This window comes from Nipponia nippon, unplaced genomic scaffold, assembly GCF_047370975.1.
Source record: "Nipponia nippon isolate SJK-2023a ecotype South Korea unplaced genomic scaffold, ASM4737097v1 scaffold_2, whole genome shotgun sequence".
Lineage (NCBI taxonomy): Eukaryota > Metazoa > Chordata > Aves > Pelecaniformes > Threskiornithidae > Nipponia > Nipponia nippon.
In genome coordinates, this window is record NW_028262336.1 from 108,394,625 (window position 1) to 108,416,391 (window position 21,767).

A 21,767-nucleotide genomic window follows, 5' to 3' on the forward strand; every position below is an offset into this window, starting at 1 on the left:
GGTCTGCCAAAGTGGTCACAGAGATGCCACACAATTTTACATATATTACAAAACATACAGAAAGGCAAAATTGTCATAGGCAGATAGACCTTGAACAGTAAGTTACATTATCTAGAGCGAAGGGGAATAGGGAGTGAAGTCATACGGAATAGTAAATAATATAGTCAATGTGATAGCAAAAATGGTCAGCAGGAGATATTGCGACTTTTTAGAATATTTTTCCCAATTTCCTCTCACAAACTTAAGTTTTACATCTAATGGAAATATTTCTGCTATCCCTTTAGATCAGCAGTACAGGAGAAAAAATATCAAAATGAAAAAAAGCGTTTCAGGAGGGTTAGAGAAACATCATGCTTTTGAAGCCATATTACAGGAGAGGAGATCACAGCTCACCTGTCCTGAGGGATAGCTGCAGATGGAGCTGGGCCCAAGGAGCTTCTGCACTCAGTGAGCTGGAGCATATCTCGTACTGACACTGGACAGGGCTGGAGACTGCGGGGTCGGTAGTTGAGTGTGGTGAGGCTACGTACAGCGTACCTGACAGCATTAGCTGGGGAAACAAAACCCTCTGCGGTCCCCTGATAAACTTGCACACTCCAGTTTAATTCTTTTGATTTGATTTGGTTTATTTTGTTAATGGTCTGGGAGTCGAAGATTAAGAAATTACTGGTTTTAGTAACAGGAATGGGAAGGGCAATGCTGCAGTTACTGCATGGGCTGGCATGGAGGAGTTTGTACGCTTCTCCTCAAGTTTCTTCCTCATTAGCTTTATAGTTTCCCTGCTGTCACCAGTGTCTCTGGTTTACAGTCAGGGACTGCCCTTTCCCACTATTGCAGTCTCACCTCCTGACATTACTGTCATCTCTGGCTTCCCTGCCGCTGCTCCTCAAGAAGTGATGAAGTAACTACAGCATTTACTGATTGTCAGAGATGATACTGTTGCCTAATTTTGTGGGCAGCTTACATGACAGTCTCCGGAAATCTTGAATTTCAGAACCTGGTGCTTTCTGAAAATCAGATCCACTAAATATACTTCTGGTTGGGCTCTCATAATTAGGAGCATCCAACATGACTAATTCACTGGTGGGAATTCTTGCTGTGATGTGCACATCCATTCCCTCGCCACATTAACACTGTGTAGAAAAGGTGACACTTTTCTCTGTATCCTCACCGTACCCAGGCTGAGGTTTAGATTTGGGATCTCACCTTTCTCATGGTCCACGTATGATCATGATACTGACCATTATATTTTCTCTCTCTTGTGCAAGAGTCACTCCATGATGATCTGAATTCAGTCTGCTTCCTGTCTTTACTTTTGAACCATATGAAGCTTAATAATGACATTGATCTCCCTGAGAAGGTGTTTGCAGATCCGTCGTTCTAACATTTGTGTTTGACAGCAAGTTTTAGTGCACTTGTTTCTTTCCTGAATAAGCATTTGACATAGAACAGCTTGATCATTGCCAAGATCCTGCAAGGATACAGAAGCCCGTCATGTAATGACTGTTTCCTTCTCTATCCAGCCGCTTCTCATGCCGTCTGTGGAGATTCTCCCAGGTCCTCCATTGAAATCCATGGACCCAGAGGAAAATCCACCTGTGATCCATTACTTTAGTCAACCTTTGATTCATTGCAATAGAGGGGGGTGAGATAACCAGGATTAAAACAACAACAACAACAAAAAACCCCAAACTAATACAAACATCACTCAGTTAGGTGACAAGAGCATATAATAAGAGCCCTTCAGCTGAAGATGTGCTGCCAGCAGAACAGGAGCGGTGAGTTCATAGTTGTTATCAATTTCTGTATTTACTGAAATCTGGCTTTGCCATAACTTGTTTTAGTTATAAGGCACATGAGTAGTGTTTTGTTTTTCAAGAACAGCTTTAAATCTGGCCAGTTGAATAAAACCATGTTGAATAAGAAAGTCAGGCTAGGTTAGGGAAGGTGATTCAACAGCAACATGGGCCTGTGGGTGTCTCTGGTCTTTCTTGGCTGGAAAGGGGTAAATAGCTTTTGTTCTTGGCCTTTTTCTTCAAAAAAAAGAAGAAAGATAAGATAGTTGATTGCAGGTAAGCAGATATTTAAATAAACTGTGTTTGTATACATTTTGATAATTTTTCTAAATCTTCTCTTGTCCTTTGTTTGTAATACATGTTCTGCAAGTTCTGCTCACAGTGCTCAGGGGTACCTTATTAACTGCTGTGGGCTAAATGAACTTCTAGGATTTGGAATAGGAAAATATGACTTCTTGCTTAGTTGTCTCTAGCAACTTCCAATTATCTGAACAGAAGAGATGGATTTTAAGATATGTTTTCCATATTTCTTCTTAGAAAAAAATTATACTGACAAAGGATTGGTTCATCTGCCTGCTATTAAGCATCAAATCACCAAACCAATTGATTTTTGTGGGACTATTTTTTAAATCTTTCCTGTTTCTACAGGAAAGTTTCTCCTGTTCTTTGATTCTGGTGCTAGTCTTATCTTTCTTTCCCTGTGATTAGTTAATGAATACTTCCATTTCTATAGCAATCATGTTACTATTGTCTTTATGTCTTTGTGTCCAGGGCCACTGCTGTCTGTCAACATACTTCATGTTTTCTTTTTTAATTAGTAGCTGGGAACACCTAGTAGAAAAGCATAAAATGATGCATTGCTATGTTCTGGAGCAGTGACTATGGTATAGCTTTGAGGAACACTTCTGTAAAGCTATTAAAAACATTTTAAAAGGCTTAAATATTTAAAACATTACATTTAAAAGGGTGAAATGATTTATGACCTGGACATTTTTCTTCTGTAATTGCAGCAACTACAGAAAGAGATTGAAGAAAAGATAAATGTGTGGTTATGATACTTTAGCCAGATGGCATGGGCTCTATTTTCTGTTCTATGACAGATCTTTTTAATTGTACGGACAAGTAATTTAATTTTCTTGTTCTTCTATTTCTTTCCAAAAAAGATGGGAAGATGTCAGGTCCCTTTCAGCTGACACTAATAGCTTTGAACCTTCAATAACCATTCTTGATTTCCCGGCAAGTATAACTTAAGTCTAGATAAATAAGAACAGTGTGAAGGAAGGAGAACAAATGAAAGGAAGCATTACCCCTTCTAGATAAAGAAGCAGGTAAAAGTCTCTATTAAATAAAAACCAAAGCACTAACAAGAAAGGAGAAGAAGAAATATATGGAAAATGCAACCAAAGAAGCTGTGGTCACTTGTGAAGGAGAGAAAAGTGAAACGGTCTTTCAGATCAGCAGATGACTTGCAAATTCACACCAAACAAGAGTCCTTGGAAACAGTTAAAAAAAGCAACGGAGAGAGGTTATAGGCAAAACACCCTTAAAGAGTGCCAACTGAAAATGAAACACTGTACTAGACACTGTCACATTTCCCAGACAATAGAAGTGAAAGATGCCAAAAAAAAAAAAAAAAAAAAAGAATTTAAACTAGAAAGGTGCAGGTGAGGATTAACTTATGGGGAAACACTTAAAGGTCCTGATGGTCGCGATGAGGAAATATCATTAAGTCTCTGTTCTCTGAAATAAAAGGAAGTTGTAAACACAATGACAAAGAAAGGTGACCAAAGTGACTGTGGCATCTGAGTGTGTGCTTTACTCTGTTCAGAGGCGGGCAAGCCTACTACGATATTATTCAAAGCAGAATAAAGGAAACAACTGCTGACAAATACGGGAAGCACAGACTGAATTTCATAAAGGAAGATCAATTCTTCAACCACAATTCCTCAAGCTACTGCCTGTGGGTTAATTTTGATCCTGGAAACAGTAAACCACAGAATAATTTTAATTGCTGTATCTCAACCAGAAGAACACACACGCATTCTCCACTTGAGCAGGCAAGCCAAATGAATCAGGGGAAAATAAACATAAAAGCAGTTTAGCCAACTTTTCACTGAATTAAGTGAAAAGCTCTGTAACAGCCCTACTAGTGACTGTCTTTAGATTTTCTTTTCATCTAAAAGGCTGGGTATTCTTTGTATTAACAAAAGACTGACAAACCCTGAAACAGAGTGTTAAATGGAAAAAAGAAAACAGAAGATGTTCCTTATTCAGTTTACAGGTGTAAAGACAGCGTTTAGGCAACCACCATCCCAATACCTTTGGGAATATCTTAGGTGTTATGGTATGCCATTGTAACAAGGAACTTCATCAGGGGTTTATGTAAGGAAGTAGAAGTTGTGTCCAATTTAGATTTTGGCACGAATAGAAATCAATATCAGTTACTTACCACTTCTGGTTTGAATTGTTGAAGACTTCACTGAGAGAAAAAGCGTAGATGGGTACAGAATGGGCATTGCTGGAAAATCTTGATTGTGCAACACAGCATAATAAACTGACACAAGGTTTTCAGCACCACAAAAAAGATAGAAGAACCAATACGAGAGCTTTTAAACTCATTCTTTCAGAAAGAAAGAAGGTTCAGGAAGAGTTTCAGTTTTCATACCTTCCAGGAAGTATGTTACCAGTTGACAACGAAGCAACTGCATTCACCATCTTCAACAAGACTTGGTTGCTGAAATATGCAACCTAAAGGCCTTCCAACTTAACTGCTGTTCCACCTTTGCTTAGGAGAAAATACAGAAAAAAATCAAAAAGTATGTCTCCACAAAACAAAAGAACCTGGAAGGTAGATCTTCCTTGTGGAGACCAGGCCAAGTCCGTGGAGCAGTTTGCAGTACAGTGTCTTAGTTCAGAAATCGTTTCAACCAAACATGACTGTACTGTTTCCAGATCCAGGCTGGCTCTATTCAGTCATCTCAACTCATTCAACTCCTCAGTATTTCCAGTTCAAAGGTTAACGACACTACCAGCATGAGTTGAGGTCTATCTGCATCCACTGGTGTGGTCATGTCCTTTAGTGAGGCAGACCAAAGCCCACTTTGGTCCCTGTGCCTTGTGTTTCCTATTGGCTCACTCTAAGCCTTCAAAGGTGTGCAGCCAGTAGAAAACATCAACTACAAAGACGTAGTGTAAATCTAGGCCTAAATGACTTTGAAAGTAAATTCCTTAGAAAATACCAGGTACTAAGTGGTATTTAATTACAGCACATTTCAAAAGAACTCAGCAGTGTCTTACCTAGAAGAGAAGATGGAAATTTCTGAAACGTGTTAAGAAGGAAGCCTGAGGGACAATTCTATTGTCCAAACATTGGGATCCAGTCATCGTACAGGCCCAGGCAATCCCTCCTGGACTCCGGCCATTGCTCCTGAGAGGCCAGGGTATGCTGCACCCATGCCGCCTGTGGGTGGATTGCTTGCATGCCTCAGGATATTACAGGTGGGATTAGACACCTACATTTGGCAACGAAATTGATCCCTGTGCATGGGCCAAAATGGCAGGGCTGCTGAAGGAACATGAAGAAGTAGCTGACTGAAAGATTATTCTCCTCAACAGGGCTCAAAGGAGAAATACTTCACATCGCAGGTCTTCAAGGAGCTCTCCATCCTGGACAGACAGGCTGATGAAGCCTTTTCATGCCCTCAAGTAGCATGTGGTCACTGAGAAGTAGTCTGGTTCAGAAACGAGGATGTTTCTCATTTCCAAAATGTTGCGAATGTTCATCTCTTGATTTTTTGAAAGAGTTTCAGGATCCTTACGTGGGAGGAGAGACAGAAGTACAAACTGATACATCTCTTGTGAATCATGAAACTAAGTATTCACTTTCAGATGACATGTATTTGTTTTTGAATAGACTGGATTTTTGCAAGCACCTTGCTTCTTGTTTCAGTTGTGCAGCTGTCTTCTGAAACAGTATGCAATTTTGGTGGTTGAAAGCTCTTTCAGCTACATTTTTAGAGGTTTCTCTCCTGAATAGCAGTGTGTTTTGTTTTGTTTTATCTTGCAGCATTCTGTTCTTTTCTGCAGAGAGCACTCCTCTCTTTCCTTGACAAGGCGAACCAGAACTGGTAGTTTTCGTTCCCTATAGTTGCAAGTCTCACATTCCAAATTGCTGTGTACATATGTATGAGAGAGCAGAAAATCCCCAATAAAACCAACTTTCAAAATGGAATATTTTTGTACATAATGCTTAAAATAACTTACCAAAATCTGTGAGTCAAGCTATGCTCACAACTTCAGGAGACTGAGAAGCAGAACAGTTCAATGACTTTTGTTCTGAGTAAATTAATCGAAAATATCTGCTATAAGTTTGGCAATCATACACTGTTGGTGACAGAGCAAAAAAAAAAAAAAAGGATGTATTCAGTATCTCAGAAAGGCCATGACCCATCAGTGTGAAACTGCCATGAAAAGGCATGGTAGTTTTGAATGGTCAAGAAAAATGAGTTAAAACTGGGATAGGTGTAGGGAATGTCTACTAGGGCATTCCGGTCCTATGTGAGGAGGCAATTAAAGTAAAAATAAAGTTGATTCTGTGTCTGATGTAGGTATGTATCAAGGAATAAATACCTGTAAATAGATGGTATTTAAGCTAGAAAGACAAAGTCAGCATAAAACCAGAAAAATGTAAAGTTGGCATGAATTCACTTAGGCTGGAAATTGGAAGAAATTCTCTAAAGTAGGGGAATAAGGTTCTGCTACACCTTTTCTTTAGAAAGAACCGGGACAGCAAAAAATCTAAGCACTTAGCATTGTTTTCTAAATAAATGAGAGTTGTGTGAGCAACTGGTGTGTACCTGAATGGTTCCTACCTCACCAAAGAGCCCTTTGGAATCTGTTGGCCAGTTTTAATTAAAGCTGATATAAAATAATAGATCTTAAAGGTAATTATATTCCTACAGTTTTCATGAAAATAGGGACTAGGTAGAGTAAAGAGAACCCATAAGAGATAAAACTGAGGGAAAGGCTTTATTATGAACTCATACCTTACCAGTCACCAGCGTGTCCCTGGGCTCACCAGGGCATTTAAACGCCTTATGAATGTTCACCTATGGGAAAAGCATTGAGCAGAGCTCACACTTTCTCAAACACAGAAACCTCAAGCTATGTAGGAAACCAGGTTTCCGTAGTTCCTGTGGTCACAGCACTACGTTTCTGACGCTGGAGCCTGATACACAGCGAAAGGGATCGAACAACGAGTCTGTCTGCAGGACTGGTTTTGATGACTCGACCAAGAGAACTGATTTTCTGACCCCATTGCTCATGCTGTGTGAAATTGGACGCATTTCATCCTTACGTGACCTGTAGAATTACAACATTTGTGCAGATTTACCCCTCATAAAGCATACAAACTGACACCTTTGGCTGGATCATGTTTTAAAGCGTTTGAATTAGATCTGTAACTAATGGTGGCTTTGTTTTTTTGAGTCCTATTAATGATGAATATTTACAAATTTGTCCCCATCTGGATCTATAGATTATTTCAAACACACTGAAATTTTTGCAGAGTTTGTACTGCACTGAGAAATCTCAGGTAGAGGAGAGATTACCTCTTGGGTGTTTTTTTGTTTCACAATTATGAAATATTTCTGTGGCAACTTCAACAATAGCTTTCATGGAACAGGAAAAACAAAGAGTTTATTTTTAGGTGCTCGTTTGGTGTATCCTATCCCTTAGGGCTGTGCCTATTTCCTCTCTTAATAAGCCTCATCCATCTCACCAAAATGATGGACATCTTAACTTCATTGCTGGCTGAATCCAGTGTAAAGACTAGCCCTTTCCCGAATTTACGTTCTAAATTCACAAGCGCACTTTGTATTTTGCCATGAAGAGGTCGGACATGTACAGACATAGGTGGGTGCAAGGAAGGGATCCCTCCCATTTCCAACTCATTCCCAACAAAGGCCCAAGAAGCTGGGCTAACTTGTTTTTCCATGGCTTCGTGACAGATGTTCCAGTAGGCATCGTCTGATACCCAGTGACCAGCCGTCATCAGAGGGGCAGGAGAAACATGCTTGTAACATTACGAATCTACTTCTGTCGTCAACCCTGAAAAACCCTTGAAAGCAGAAGGCGGCTGGCGTGCTGAATGCACTTTTGTGCTCGGGCAGCTCATGACAATCTTCCCATTGTTACCATTTCTGTGTCAGACGTATTGGCTGTTTCTCAGCGTACTCTTCGGATATGAAATCTCATAACCAGACCCTTTGCTCCTTGTGCTCCTTCTCCCAGCGGACTCCTAACTCCCGACTTGGACTTGTGAGTACAGCCTAGCACAGATGTTGAATAATAGCAGTAGCCACAGCAGCAGTAAAAATAAAGGAAATTTTCCTTTACTTACGTGATCTCTGTTACACAAATCGTGAGCAACTTTGTAGATTATCAGCGGTATTTAGACAACTACATCCCTCATTCTGATGGGAGTTAGGCACTTCAATGCCTTTAAGGATTTGTGCCTCTGGGGCTTATTCCAGATAACAGAAGTCTATGGCAGAGTCTGTGGGAGATAAACTTGAATTGCCCACATCTAAGGGCTGGGGGAAGGGTGGGCAGTACCACAGGCAGAAAGAGCACAGCTTTTCCTGCCTGCAGTATGCCTGGCCTCCATAGAAAGCCTGGATAGAGCCTGAAGAGCTGGCATGCTGAGAGCCTTAAAAACGACTGTATCTGAGGTCAGATGGGAGCTAAGGACCACGGGCCAGAGTTGGGCACGGCGTTAGAAACTACAGACCCAAACTGTAGGGTTGGAAGGCCACCGGTGATATTCACCATCATTTACAAACAGCTGTATTCAGTGGCGAGCACCTTGCAAGCTACTGGGAACCCAGATGTTCTGTTTTACTTTGGGATTTTTGTTCTGTTTTGTTTTCACAGCAAAGGAGACACAAAAATGAAGCAAGATTTAAGAATTCTTAAAAGAACCCTGCTCTTGGACTTGAGAAATCCCCCTCTATTTCTGTATAGAAGATTCATCATCATTCTTGAAGGTTCCCCATATCCTCTTTCCCTAAAATGCCTTTAAATCAGCCTATCTACATGTGTGAAGAGGAACATTAGGTTTTCTTTTTGATGGCAAGCATGCCCATTTAAACAAAATGATTTGCATTTTCTCATAATGAGCCACTGTCAGTCATTAGTCCGCCAAAGTGATCCCATCCTGCAGACAGACAGCTGCCAGAAAACAGTCAAAGCAAGAGCCTGACCCTGCTGCTCTTGCTGGACATAGACTTCCCTTGGAAATGGGCTTTGTATCCCATTAAGAAAGGCAGGAACTAGCCTTTAATAAGAACTAATAAGAAAGTTTATAAGAACTATTTTAAGAATACGAATTGTTCTTTTAAAAGCTCCTTTAAGGAAACATTAACTCTTTAAGATTTAACAAAGGCTAACATCAGCAACAAGGGATAACAGCAGCAAAATGGAATGAACCCAAATATCCAAGGATCCAAATACCCTCTTTTGGACTGACGTGATCCTTCTGGAGTAGGAATAAAGTGTTTCACCCTTTATTACTTATTGAAGGGAAAGAAAGCCATGATATTTCTAAAGCCTCTGGCGGGAAAGCATGTCTCCCGAACTGCCTTTGGCAACACCGCGGCTCTTCTTCAGATGTCGCTTCACCGTTCCTGCTCATAAACTGCCGGGGGTCGCAGCTGGCCCGACCACCGCCGGCCCCACCACCGCCGACCCCGTGCCCTGGCCGGTGCGGAGAGGGAGCCCCCCGGGCCAGCGGGGGGATCCCGGCCCCCTGGAGCCGTGCGGGGTGCCAGCCCCCCGCTTGTGCCGCGCTGCCGGCCGGCCGGGCGCCGGTAACGGGGGGCACCGGCATCGCCCGGCTCCCACCTGGGGGGACCGGTACCGCCGTGCAGCCGCGTCCCCGAGGCCCGGGCCGGCGGCGGGGGAGCCGGGGCAGCCCCAGCACCGATGAGGCAGACGTTAGCTCCTTCCCGGTGACCAAGGCTTTGTAAGTCACCTGCATTAAACCGGGGGGTGAGGGGTGTGGGGGGGGTGGGGGCAGGAAGAGGCTCTTAATCCCTGGTGTCTTTGTTCCGGCTTGCACGCATCGGAAGCAGGGCTGAAGCCGTGTGATCGCTTTTTATGGAAAAGGAAAGACATTTGCAGGCACTTTGGCGCATCCTGGCCGCCTTGAGCGGGGCTGGAGGCACGGCGAGGGGCATCCCGGTACCGGCTGCCGGCCGGCCCCGCCGCGCTCCCCGCTCCGCCCGGTGCGTCCCTCCCAGCCCCCCGCGCACACCCGCTTTTCTCTCTTTTTCCCCCCCCCCAAAGATCAAAAGCTCCTTGCTGTTGCAAAAAGGACTATTTTCTCAGGCGTCCTTCCCCACCACGGCTTTGTGAAAAAGACAATAGACTCCTGTGTCAGTGTTGTTGGCACCAGCCTTGCATAATACAGGAAGCAGCATTTCCTTTCGGGGGTGGAAAATTAACTTGGATCGTGCGTTTCTCTTTTTATTGCTGACCGTACACACCCCGGGAAATTCGGCTCGCTGGCTCTCGGGAAGGGAAGCGGCAGCAGCCTCCTCTCCGCATCCTCCCCGCCGCAGGGGAAGACCCGAGCGCGGCTCCGCAGCCCGCGGGCAGGGCCGCTGCCGCCGCCCCCGCGGAAGAAGCGCGCCCCGCTCCGCCCCGCTCCGCCCCGCTCCGCCCCGCCCGCCGCGAGGTGAGGCGGCCGGCGGCTCCCCGCGCCCTCCCGCCCGGCCCCCGCCCGCTGCAGCCCCGGGCCCGGGGCGTCCCTCGGCGTTCCTGCTGCTGCGCCCCCGGGCCCTGCCGCGGGTTCCTCCCGCTCCCCGCCGTCTGCCTTGGGCTGAAGGTGGCACGGGGAGTCACAGCGTCTCCTGGTTCTTTGCATGGGAACGCAGCCTGCTTATCTCCTCCTTTCGGGGGAAAAAAAAAAGCGGGGGGGGGAAGGACTATTTCTAGTTGGGAGAGTTAAAAAAAGCCAAACTGAGAGCTCTGCCCTTTGACAGCTCGTGCTACCTGTAAAGTCCGACTCCATGAAATAACTTTTAACCAGTTTCTTCTAATGATATTAGTCCTCGCACAGTGCTCGTCCCAGAAAGGGCACACACTTGTTAATAAGACATTAAAATGTCTTTCTAATCCGTCTCTCCCCAGGAAATGCTCAGCCCTTGTATTGCACACTTAAAAAAGACATAGTTAGTCCCGTACAGACATACACCTTTGGGGCAAGTTTTACCTCAACAAAGACTGTCTGTGTATAAAGTATAATACACATTCCACAATTGTTCTTCAAATGATGTTATGTTCTTCATTGCCTTGTGGTGTTCAGGCAATTGTGGGTTTGGATTCAGTGACTGCAGCCCAGTCCTGGCTTTTCCATCTTCCCTCCGGCTGCCCATTACTGGGACTGAGGAGAAGTCAGTGCGAACTCTGAGGATCTCTAACTCTTGTCACCAAAATCTTCTGATCTGCTCTTCTTGTCTTTCCCCCTTTGCCAACAACAACCTAAACCTCAGCTTCAGGAGATGAGTTGGTAACTTTGCAAGGTAAGGACACACATAAACTGTATCAGCAGCTCCTGGTACTTGTGAGATTAGTTTATGCACAGATCATTCTCCCTCCTAGACCTGTGCTCGATCCTGTCTGCTGGACCTGGTGACAAGAGAGCATTCCCAGATGGGGTTCAAAGTGCCAGATGGGCAGCTCTGAGGCTTGCCGAGTCAGCAGGCAACCCTTTTCTGCCCCCACGTTGTGCTGATCTGCTGGTTATGGTTTTCCTGCACCGAAGGAAGCAAAGATACTAATTTTACAGCGTGGAAATGACACTGCTGCATCACTAAGGTAATAACTGCCCACATCACCACGAGTATCTTGTGGAACTGGAAGTGAAACAACCTTTTAACTATTCCTGTCATCCAGTTTCATTTTTTTACTGTTTTTTTAACACTTTTTTTATGCTTTACTTTTTACTTATTTTCAAGGAAATGTATTGTGGAAAAGAGCTATCTTAAAACTGTTGTCTTGAAAATCTCAATCATGCCTGGAGACTGAAAGAAAAGCCAATTCTAGTGCATTTCAGAGGAAGCTCTTTTATTCCCCCCAGGCCGGTGCAGCTCTCCTTAGTCTTCCTCTGTAAAACATCATCCTTGCTACTTGCAGATGGAGCTGGAGATAGCTCTGACATGGTTCTGGGCAAACACTGCAGCTGGAGATAGCTCTGATGAGGTTCTGGGCAAACGTTGCAGTGGGCCCTCTTTCTTTCCACCTGTCTGGTGGACTTGCATCGCTACTGATTTAGCCCAGTTGGACCTCCCCGGGCCCAGAGCTCCAAACTCGCACCCTGAATCCTCTCTCCTGAAATTGCTCTGCTTGTGGTCGTGTGAGTGAACCAGCACATGGGGCAGGCAGTACACCAACCCTACTAATTGGGGCACATGTGGTGTAAGCATACGCATCACTCCGGTGCTGCAGGACCTTGACAGTGCTGTACGTATCCCGCATTTCCCAGTACAGCTCCCAAGATACTCCTGTGAACATCATTTCTGTGGTCAGATAACTGTTTGCTTTTGTTCACATTTTGTATCTGATTTGTTCCAAAATAATCAGGACGTAGGCATTCGTGCACATCACTGAGTCACCAGCTTCTCTGCGAGCAGCAGCTGCGCGGGCTCCCGGCGTGGAGGCCTGGTTTGTATTATGGTGAGGGAAACAGTAAGCATCGAGGGGCTGGTGTTTGGGGTGGTAAGAGGAAAAGAGCTCTTCATTGTAAGGCTGGTTTTCTTTTCATGGCCCAATATTTTCCTGGGTAGTTTTCCCTTTTTGACATGTTTTCGTTTGGTTTTGTGGTTCTTTTGCTGACCTTCTGGTTGTCTTTCCCACTGAAATGCAGTGACCTTGGCCCGATTCCACAGGGAGGAGATGCAATCGGTCCTTTCATGTGGTCTTGCCTTTTTCTAAACACTTACCCTGGTACATTCATGTACCGATGGCTCCAGGAAAGGCATATACATATTCTCCCGGATAAAGGGAAGAAGCGATGGCTGGGGACTGGATTTCAGATGCCTGGGAGACGAAGCTGGGAGCACTACGTCACCACCACACTAACCCAGCTATGCCGAAAGTAGGTCATTCCCATATTGATGCAGGTGTGCATGCGTGCGAGTGGGGTCCAGCCCGCGCATGTGTGCATAGAGTGGAAATGCTTACTCGCATTCTTTTATTGTACTTGAGTTTTTTTCAGGGACAAAAAATTCTTGTTCCACTTTTTTTTTTCCTGTTTAGTGAAATATTGCTGAATACACATATAAACCAATTGTGTAGTATTTTGAAAGAAAATGTGTATTGTAATAGAGTTTGCTTTTAGTAAGGAGGATGAAATCACTGGCGTTCTGCTGCATGGACCTGACAGGAAGAAGAGATGCGGGCAGAGCCAAAATCACATTGGATGTGGCAGGGACCAGTGAGGGCCAGCTGCTCCCCGAGTGAGCCAAGCACAGTAAAAAGGCAGGTGGGAGCAGTTGCCGCACCAGCAAGGAGCTGGGATGAGGAATGGCCAGTCTGGGTCAGGATCAGGTCCAGAGACAGTGGTCAGGCTCAGACACAGTCTGGCTGTCCCCCAGCAAGGCCACAGTGATGAGGCAGGTCTGAGGGCAAGCCAAGCCAGCGGGTGCGGGTCAGAGTCAAAACGGCAGAGGTACAAGACCCACGGGTGCGGGTGTAGCTGCTGTGACACAGCTGTGGTGTAGCACAAGCAGGGACCAGTGGTACGGCCTCAGTTTCAGAGCAGCTCCCAAAGGACAGGAGGGGCAGACCCTCGCCTCTAGCTTTCTCCACAACAGCCACTGCCAGCGAAGGCACCGACCATGCACTCCGCCAGCTAAGATCATCAACTCAGCCACCAAAACTCCTGGAAGGGGGGTACTCTTCGGGCCCAAGTATTGCAGGAGCTCTTACTCATTAGCTTCCTAACCTCCCAATAAACTACCAGGTAATCTGATTAATTGCTTGTGCCAGTTGACTAATTATAATAAAAAATGAGCAGCAGCAGATGACGTGCTCCCATTGCTTCTACTTTCTTGCTGTGGTTAGAGAGCTGCCTGCTTTACCTGCCCTCAAAAGCAGACCTAGCCTTGATGTGGGTGGGAAGTTTGGGTGAAGAGGTGACATAATCACTGCTCTGAGCTGTCATACCCTTCTGTGAAGGATGGGCAGCAGTGCTGTGAGGTTGTCCTGCAAGGACTAATTCTTTGCTGCAGCTTTCGGCTGTCATTGCCACACAAACTGACTGGGTACAGAGCCAAGAGTCTATATAACATAAGGTAAAGCTCAGCCTTGCTGAGGGAAAGCACAACCACAGCTGTAGTTTATGTCCCTGCATACACTTACCTGTGCACATGCAGGTATAAGTAGCTGTCCCAGTAAACACTGTAATACAGAGAAGAGGTCTCAGCTTTTTCTTGACACAGTCCTGCAGAAAACTAAGGAACTTTACTTCGGTTCACATGCAACTTTCAATGTAGTGGGCAAATCTAAATAACAGCAGCAGCTAAAGCTATCATGGTGATGGTAAATGGGATTTACTTGATAATGGGTTTCTCAAACTCTGTTCCTGCCGTAGGGAGGTGGGACCAGAGGATGTCAAAATAATGGTGACTGGAAACACCTTATTGAAAAGAGAGATGAAAAGAGAGTCAGAGGAAGACCTTGGTCAGAGTAGACCCAGACCATATCGCTTAGGATCTTGCTCCAGGTTACAGTCTCCCAAGTAGCTAGGTCAGTATAAAAAGCTCCAATATTCTTCCAGTTGTCACAGTTTGCTGTCCCTCTCATTGTGTGGGTGTGCTGTGAGCTGTATCAGTGAAACAACCCAGGTATAAGTGGTGCTCCATACAAAGCAGGCAAGTTACATCCTGAATTATTTCACGAATTTGTTTTACACTTAGCCTCAGAAATGGTTGTGAGCCCCAGAAATGGTTGTGCCAGTGCAACTGACAAGGGACAAGGGACTATGGGGATGGAGGAGGCTCCCACTGGTGGACAGGGAGCATTAGACCCTTTCCCACTGGCTCTGAAAAAATCGTAATGTTTTTGGGTGATCAACTGAAATATTGCTTTGCTTATATTTTTGGTCCTGGGAGCACCCAGTCCTCTTAAAAGAAGTCAGTTGGTAGATGCAGATTCCGCAGAAGACCTGCAGAGGGAGATCCAATCTGCTTTGCTTTGACATCTTTCCTTCTCTCCCAAGAGCTGGAGATTGGGACCATCTCAAAGGCAGTCTAGTCTGTTCCTGTGAGGTGTCTCTCTCTCTGCTGTGAGTACAGGGTTCAACAGATAATCATGAGGTCCCTCAGCTGTAACTCCAGCCCGTGCAGTCTTCTACGGGCAGGCACCTGCTGTGCAGGTGCTGGTGGTCACCTTTTGTGTAATGCTCTGAGCATTGGAACCAGTGCCACAAGGAGCCTTTTGAAGCACCAGTGCAAATAAAAAACTGCTTCTATGACTGGGAAGAGTCAGGTCAGGTTGTGAGCGTATCAGCTGCTGGCGTGAGTGGGATTTTCCAGGCTCTTTATTTTTGCCAGATTCACAGGAACTGTCCAAGTGATTCCTCCCAGGAGACTTGGCTAAAACCTTAACTCAGGATGTTCCAAGTGTCCTGCTTCCAAAGGGGAGTAGAATCCACAACCTCAGGATGTATTCCAGCAACTTGACTAAGTCATATCCGGGTTGAGAGGAGTCTTCACCCTACCTAACCCTTGAAGCCAGACATGCAAGTCATGAAGACTGGCCGAGAGCAGACAAGAGGCAATGCCCTGGTTAAGTATTCAGCTATGAAAGGTCCTATGTGCTCAGGGTGGTGTCTGTGTTTCTTTGCAGCATGCTAGTCTGCTGCTCAAGGTGGACCCAGGAGCTGAATGCCCTCATCACTCATCTTTTCCATCAAATTTCCTATTGCTCATTTTCTGTGTTGTTCCAATGAGTCTTGTTGTCCAGGGAGGAGTAAGGGATGCATGTTGGAGAGTTGGTGCTTTTGCTACCTGACAACTTGATGATCTTGGTGTCAGATGTATGCGTTGTTCAAGCAAAAGGCTTGGTAGACGCCATCTTCCTCCAGAGCAGGGTAAAATGCAACAATACAAGGTACTGCTGGGCTGCAAGTGAATAATAAAAACAGATGTTGTCTACTGTGAAGGCTGTTTCTCCTCTTTCTTCTGCAGCTTCTGTAGTGCTGGCGATTGAGCAGATGATCAGCCTTGCAGCAAGGATGTTTCCCTGACAGGTTTCAAAGAGGGCTTACTCTCAGCTGCTAAATTTGGCTGATTTACTTTCTAGTATTTAGTAATAGTCTTTTTAACAAATGCTTGAAAAAAGTATTTTCCCACTTTTCGGAACTGAAGGCAGTGTAACGACAGTTATGTAACCTTTATTCCAAGGATAAAAATTGTCCTCACATATGCCACCCACCATTTAGCACTGGTCTTAAGATTCTGGTATGAAGAGATCATATTGCCTGCAGGATGGACATGTGCCTGGGACAGGTCTATGAGCAGCTCCTTAGTGTTTGTTTGGCCATAGCACCTAAACCACTCTTAAAATTAAGTTCTTACCCTATTAGGTGTTGCCAGTTACACAGTAGTACACAAAAAAATAAGATCAAATTAGGTTCCACGCAGCCCTCCCCTTCACACGCACACTGTCCTTCTGTCCAGATGCTTCAGCCTATGTGTTTAGAGATGGCTTTCATCCAGTTCCAGGCACAGGCTTCCCATTGTACCTTCATTCTGCTTTATGGGAATGTCTGCTGCCTCTTTCTTCCCCGTATCTCACTACTGGGATCTTTCCAGTCTTCATGCAAGCTCCACATCTCTTCTCTCCCTGGCTTTAGTATATGAAGAGTGATGAGGGGTTACGAGCAGATCTTCAGGTTTGCCTTCCCTAGTCCTCAGCTCCTTGGGTAGATCAGGAGCTGATGGCATCCATTGGAGAAGGAAGGAGGTATGTCTTGCCAAAGTGCTGTGGTCTTTGGAAGGCTGTGACTGAATGCAACTGTGATGTAGGAGGTGTGAAGAAGCTGGGGAGGAACTGGTGTGGCACAGCTGCTGAGCTTGTGATGGGGCCTGCATCATCTCAGACTCAGCACGTACTCAGCACTGGGTAGGTCAAAGGCAGGGACGTACAGTTCCCTTAGCTCCTTCCACAGGGAGCCCTTGCTTCTAGGGGGTCTGAGCTGTCAGGGTGCCCAGTGTCCTACTTCTGGCTGGTCTGTCCTCACTGGCCGACTGTTTTCCCAGCTGCTGTTCTCTCCACTGGAGGAGGTGATTTCTTATGAGTCATCCTCTTTGGGAAAGAAACCTCTGGGTCCTTCCCCCCATGGTGTGAGCAGATGAGGGGGAAGGTATCCATAATATTTTATTTTCAAGGTCTCAGTTGGGGCAGGAAGATTGGAAAATGCAGGCTTAAATCCTTAGCTTAAGGTGTCACTTATGACTAGGAGTCAGACAGAAGCATGCAGGAAATATTCTCACAGACTTTAAACTTGAAAGTTAAACAGTTCTCAAGTTAAAAACAACACCAACTTCTCATCTTTTTTCTTGCACAGGACGGTCTGGTGGGACACGGGAGATCTGAGTTCTATTTCTGTCTCTTGTCACCAGCTTCCTATGGCCTTGGACTAGCTGCCTAACCTCTCTATGTGCCTCCATTTCCTTTTCTGTAAAATGGGGGTGATCACATTTACCTGCCCCATGCAGACACTCTTGTGACTTATTTCATAGCGTAAAAATATAGAAAGGGCCATACTGGGTCAATTCAAAGACCTGACTCACCCAGTGGCCTTTCTCTGGCTACACAGGGGAAAACTGGAAACACCGCGGTTGAGTTTTGCTGTCACGGGCTCTCTTCTGGTCTTTCACAAAATAAAACACGTATGGAAAATACGAGGTAAGTGCATAGGGAGGAGAAATATATTTCTAAGGTGGTCCTGGATGTCACAGGGTCAGCGAAGGCCGGCAGCAGCGCTGGCTGGGCAGACTTCTGGAGCATCCTTAGCCAGTGCTGCCCCTTCCTGGCTTCCCTGCTCTGAGCGCTCAGTGCTGCTGGCAGGGGACCGGTGCTGGTCCGGGTCAGGCCCCGCACAGGGCAGGCTGCGCCGCCGCTCCCCCTCCCCAGGGAAGGCGGGGAGAGGAGCCCCGGGCCCCCGGGGGCTTTGGGGCGCTCCGAGCACCGAGCCCGGCAGCCGGGGAAAGGCTGTGCGGCACCGGCCTGACCTGGCCCCCGGCCCAGGAGCCGGCGACGGGACGCGGCGCTGCCGGGGTCTTTTTGCGGGGCAGGAGAGGGGCTCTGCGGGGCGCAGACCCCCAGCGCTCAGCGTTTGGGCCGGGACTCGCAAGCCCGGTTCGCGCCTTCCCCGGAGGAGCCCGGCGGCGAGTCCCGCTCCCCGCCCCGGCAGCGCTGCGGCCCCGGCGGCTGGAAACTCCCCCAGCGCCGGGCTCCGGCGGGAGGGCACGGCCAGGCTCCGGGGGGCCGGGGCCGGGAGACCCGCGGGGGAGCAACCCGGTGCCCGCCGGCGGGCGGGCGGGCGGGCGGAGGACGCCTCCCGGGGAGGGCGTGCTCCCGGCGGAGGATGTGGGCCGGGGGGGCGGAGGGGTGCGCGGTGAGGGGTGGAGAAGTTATAAATCAGCGGGGCTGGGGCTGGCTGGTAATTGATGTCCGCGGGAGGTGAAGCTGGCAGGGCGGCTCGCAGCGGACACTCCCTTTCCGCGGGCCGGGGCGGGCGGGGAGGGCTCGGGGGCTGCTGGATGCGGATCCCGCGCCGTGCTGCGCCGTTATCTCTGCCACCGCGGGAGGAGCCCGGGACCGAGGAGAGCCCGTCGGAGCCCAGCCGGCGCCTCTGCCTCTGCCTCGCCGCCGTCGGCAGGGGAAGAGCCCTGCGCTCCCGCGGGCAGGACCATGCCCCGCCAGCTGCTCTCAGGGACCGTGCTGCTGGGAGCCGCCCTCCTGCTCGCAGGTAAGGGTCGGCCGGGACCCGCTGCCCCATCCAGCCCCCGCTCTGCGCCGGGCTCTCCGCGACCTGCCCCCAGCGATGCGCCTCCTCGGCGGCGCCTCCCGTGCCCCTGCCCGGCCCCGCCGCTCCCCGCTCGTCGGCCGGTGCCACCTGCCTCCCCGCCGCCCCTCTCCCCTGGGCAGAGCCGGGGGAAGCGATCCCCGCTTTTCAGAGAGTCGCGAAACGCCGCATGCCGAGCGGTCGGTAGCCTCCGGATCATCGGCGGTGCGGCCCGCGAGCGGCCCGGGAGCAGCGCCCCGGGGGTGCCGGCGGTGCGGAGCCGGGTGCCTCCCCGCTCCGGGCACGGCGGCGGTGCCGGCGGGGAGGTGAGTCTTTCCCGGGCACGGGGGACAGCCGTGCCGGGAGATGTCCGAGCCGGTGCATCACGGAAGGAAAGCACGTCTTGGTTGCAGGGCAGGCTTCTTCCCTCCCCGCTTTGTTTCCAAGTGTCAGCCTCTCCCAGTTCTGCCCGTGAAGCGGAAAAGGTGCCCGTTTCCTTCGCAGAAATCCAGGTCCTGCTGCCTCCCGCCCGGGCAGGACGGCCGAGCACCGGTCGGGGCTGCCTGCGGGGGGTGGCGGCGCGGGTACCTGGCGTGGGGCTCTCTGGAGAGTGGGATGGAGCTGCTCTCCGGCGCCTGCATCCCGCGATGCCGCGTGTGCCGGGATGGATCAGTGCAAAGATTTGCTTTTCTTAATCGAGTTTTATTTTACTTTGAGCGAGGAGCCATCCCTGCTGGGCCGGAGCTCCGCCGTGGGGAGCGCGTCCCTGCGTTGCGTTGCCGGTCAGCTGGGAGCAGGGGTGCGTGGGGGCCGGTCTCGGGCCGGTCCCGCGTGGGCTCAGCGCACCGCAGCCCCGCCGACCTGTGGGGCTGCCCCGCGGGGCGGATCGGCGGCCCCGCAGCCCTTCCGCGCTCGGCCTTCCCGTGTCCCCCACGGGGCTCCCAGGTGCGCGGCCGCGGGCAGCTTCCACGCAGCATCGCCAGGCCTGGCGGCCGGCTGGCAGCGGGAGCAAACCCCGGGTGGGGGAAGGAAAAAACCGAGCTTCCCCCCGGGGCGGGCGCTGAGGCCAGTGGCCGAGCAGCGCGGCGTTCCTGTGGCTAGCGGTGCGGCTGCCCGACTCGCCACGCTGCCCCGCGCAAGTGGCCAAGGGCTCGCTCTGCTCCGCGCCCTGAGCCCGCGGGAGCGGCGCCGGCGCCGTGCCCGGGCGCTGCCCGTGCCGCCCCCGAGGCTGCCCGGGAGGAGGGCTGGCGGGGCCGCTCCGACGAGACGTTTTCCTGCTCGGGAAGTGCTGATTCATCAATTTTGATACAGATATATAGGTATTCTTTTTTTTCCCCTTTCTTTTCCCCAGGAAAGTGCTAATTTCCCCACGTTATTTGTCTCTGCCAAGGAGGTTCTCATGCCCAGGATGAAATAGGCACAGGCATGGGACACCCATCCTGGATACAGGAAATGTGGGTTCAAATCCTTGCCAGGCTTCCTTCACAGCTTGAGCGTGAACTTCGGCGTCCCGCTCCCACATGGGCTCCTGCAGTGACCAGCTATGCTAGGGGACTGGCTTCCTCTTTCCTGTCGGAAAGGTTTTCCATTGTGCAAACCGTGGCAAACCCACCGCCCAGGGAGAAGGTGGACCCAGGGGCTGCGAGAGACCCTGGTTCACCTTCCTGTTTCAGGGACTGTCAGGGACATGTGCACCCTAGACCAATTCCAATGGGAAAAGCTTGGCTTGTTTAGGGGAAAACCTGCTGCTCTGGGTGCTGGGGACGTACATCCCGGCATCGGCTCAGTTGCGGTAGCGCCGGAAAGATGCTTCTCTGTAGTTTGGCTGAGTGCCTTTGCAACTGTTTTTCTGGAAACTCATATTCCCCCTTAAATGTACAAGAGATTGTGCTACAAATCAGAATTTAGACTTTTTCAAACTCTGATTTTGTTCCATTTTCTTTTTTTTTTGGAAAGAAAATCATCCTTGCACAGCTTCGTTTGGACGTCCCAGATAGGTTGATCATGCTTCTTCTGGGTCAGTGGTAAAACTCTCCATACTTGGATTTGCACAGAGAGTTTCAAAGTTATTGGTGAAGTGATAGGATGTTTTGTACCATGTATCTCTATGCTTTTCTTCTCATTTCACCCTCCTTCACTGCCTGTTTACCTAAAACTCTTACTCAGGCTGTCCAGCACTTCAAGTTTCAAGTGTTCTTGATGAAACTCGATTCATCACTGCCATATGGTCCACTCTTGTAATTCAGTCTCTGCGGGTGTCTGCTGAGCTTCCATTTACTGACAGGTACTAGAGGAGATTCACAGAAATAGTCAGTGGCTTAGGAGTTACTACGGAGAGCTTCTTAAGAAAGGGACAGGAGGAGGTCTTTTAGTTTGTATATGTCTATTTAATAATTTAAATTTCCCTGAAGCAACATGCAAGCTACAAACCATTTGAAAAATGAGGTTAAAGAAATTATGTTTCTTTGACATGTAAGTGTTGGGCACTTAAGCCCTCTTGTATTTCTATGCAAATGCATATTTTGGCTATTGTGGGAAAGAACAAGATTTTTGTCTGTGTTTTGCATAGTACTTGCATATGTCTCCTTTATAGTTTGTGTATATTTATTCCAGAAATTATATTGCAAATATTTATGCTAAAGATTATATACATAATGGTCAACATGAAAATTTTGGTGCCTTAACTCAGGTTTGATCTCCCAGTCCTAGACTTTGTGTGACAATGATTTTAATTGATAGCATTTGGGAATGTGAGGGACTGGGTTTAAACCCTGAAAAGATCAGATTCTGCAGCCTGGATCAAGGACTACGTGGCCACATTTCCAGAAACACAGGCAGATAATTTGGCTTTATTTCCAGCTGTCCACACAGAAGCAATACCTCACAATTAGCTA

General features: G+C 48.2%; 1 protein-coding gene across 1 annotated transcript in view; it reads left to right on the top strand.

The window, feature by feature from the left end:
- Positions 1-18,543: 18,543 nt before the first annotated feature.
- The window catches only part of FLT1 (fms related receptor tyrosine kinase 1), a 112,971-nt gene continuing 109,747 nt past the window's right edge, over positions 18,544-21,767 (top strand). The window contains exon 1 of the mRNA XM_087757374.1: positions 18,544-18,837. Coding sequence (XP_087613500.1) covers positions 18,780-18,837 — 58 coding nt within the window. The 5' untranslated portion in view covers positions 18,544-18,779. The remainder of the gene's footprint in view (positions 18,838-21,767) is intronic.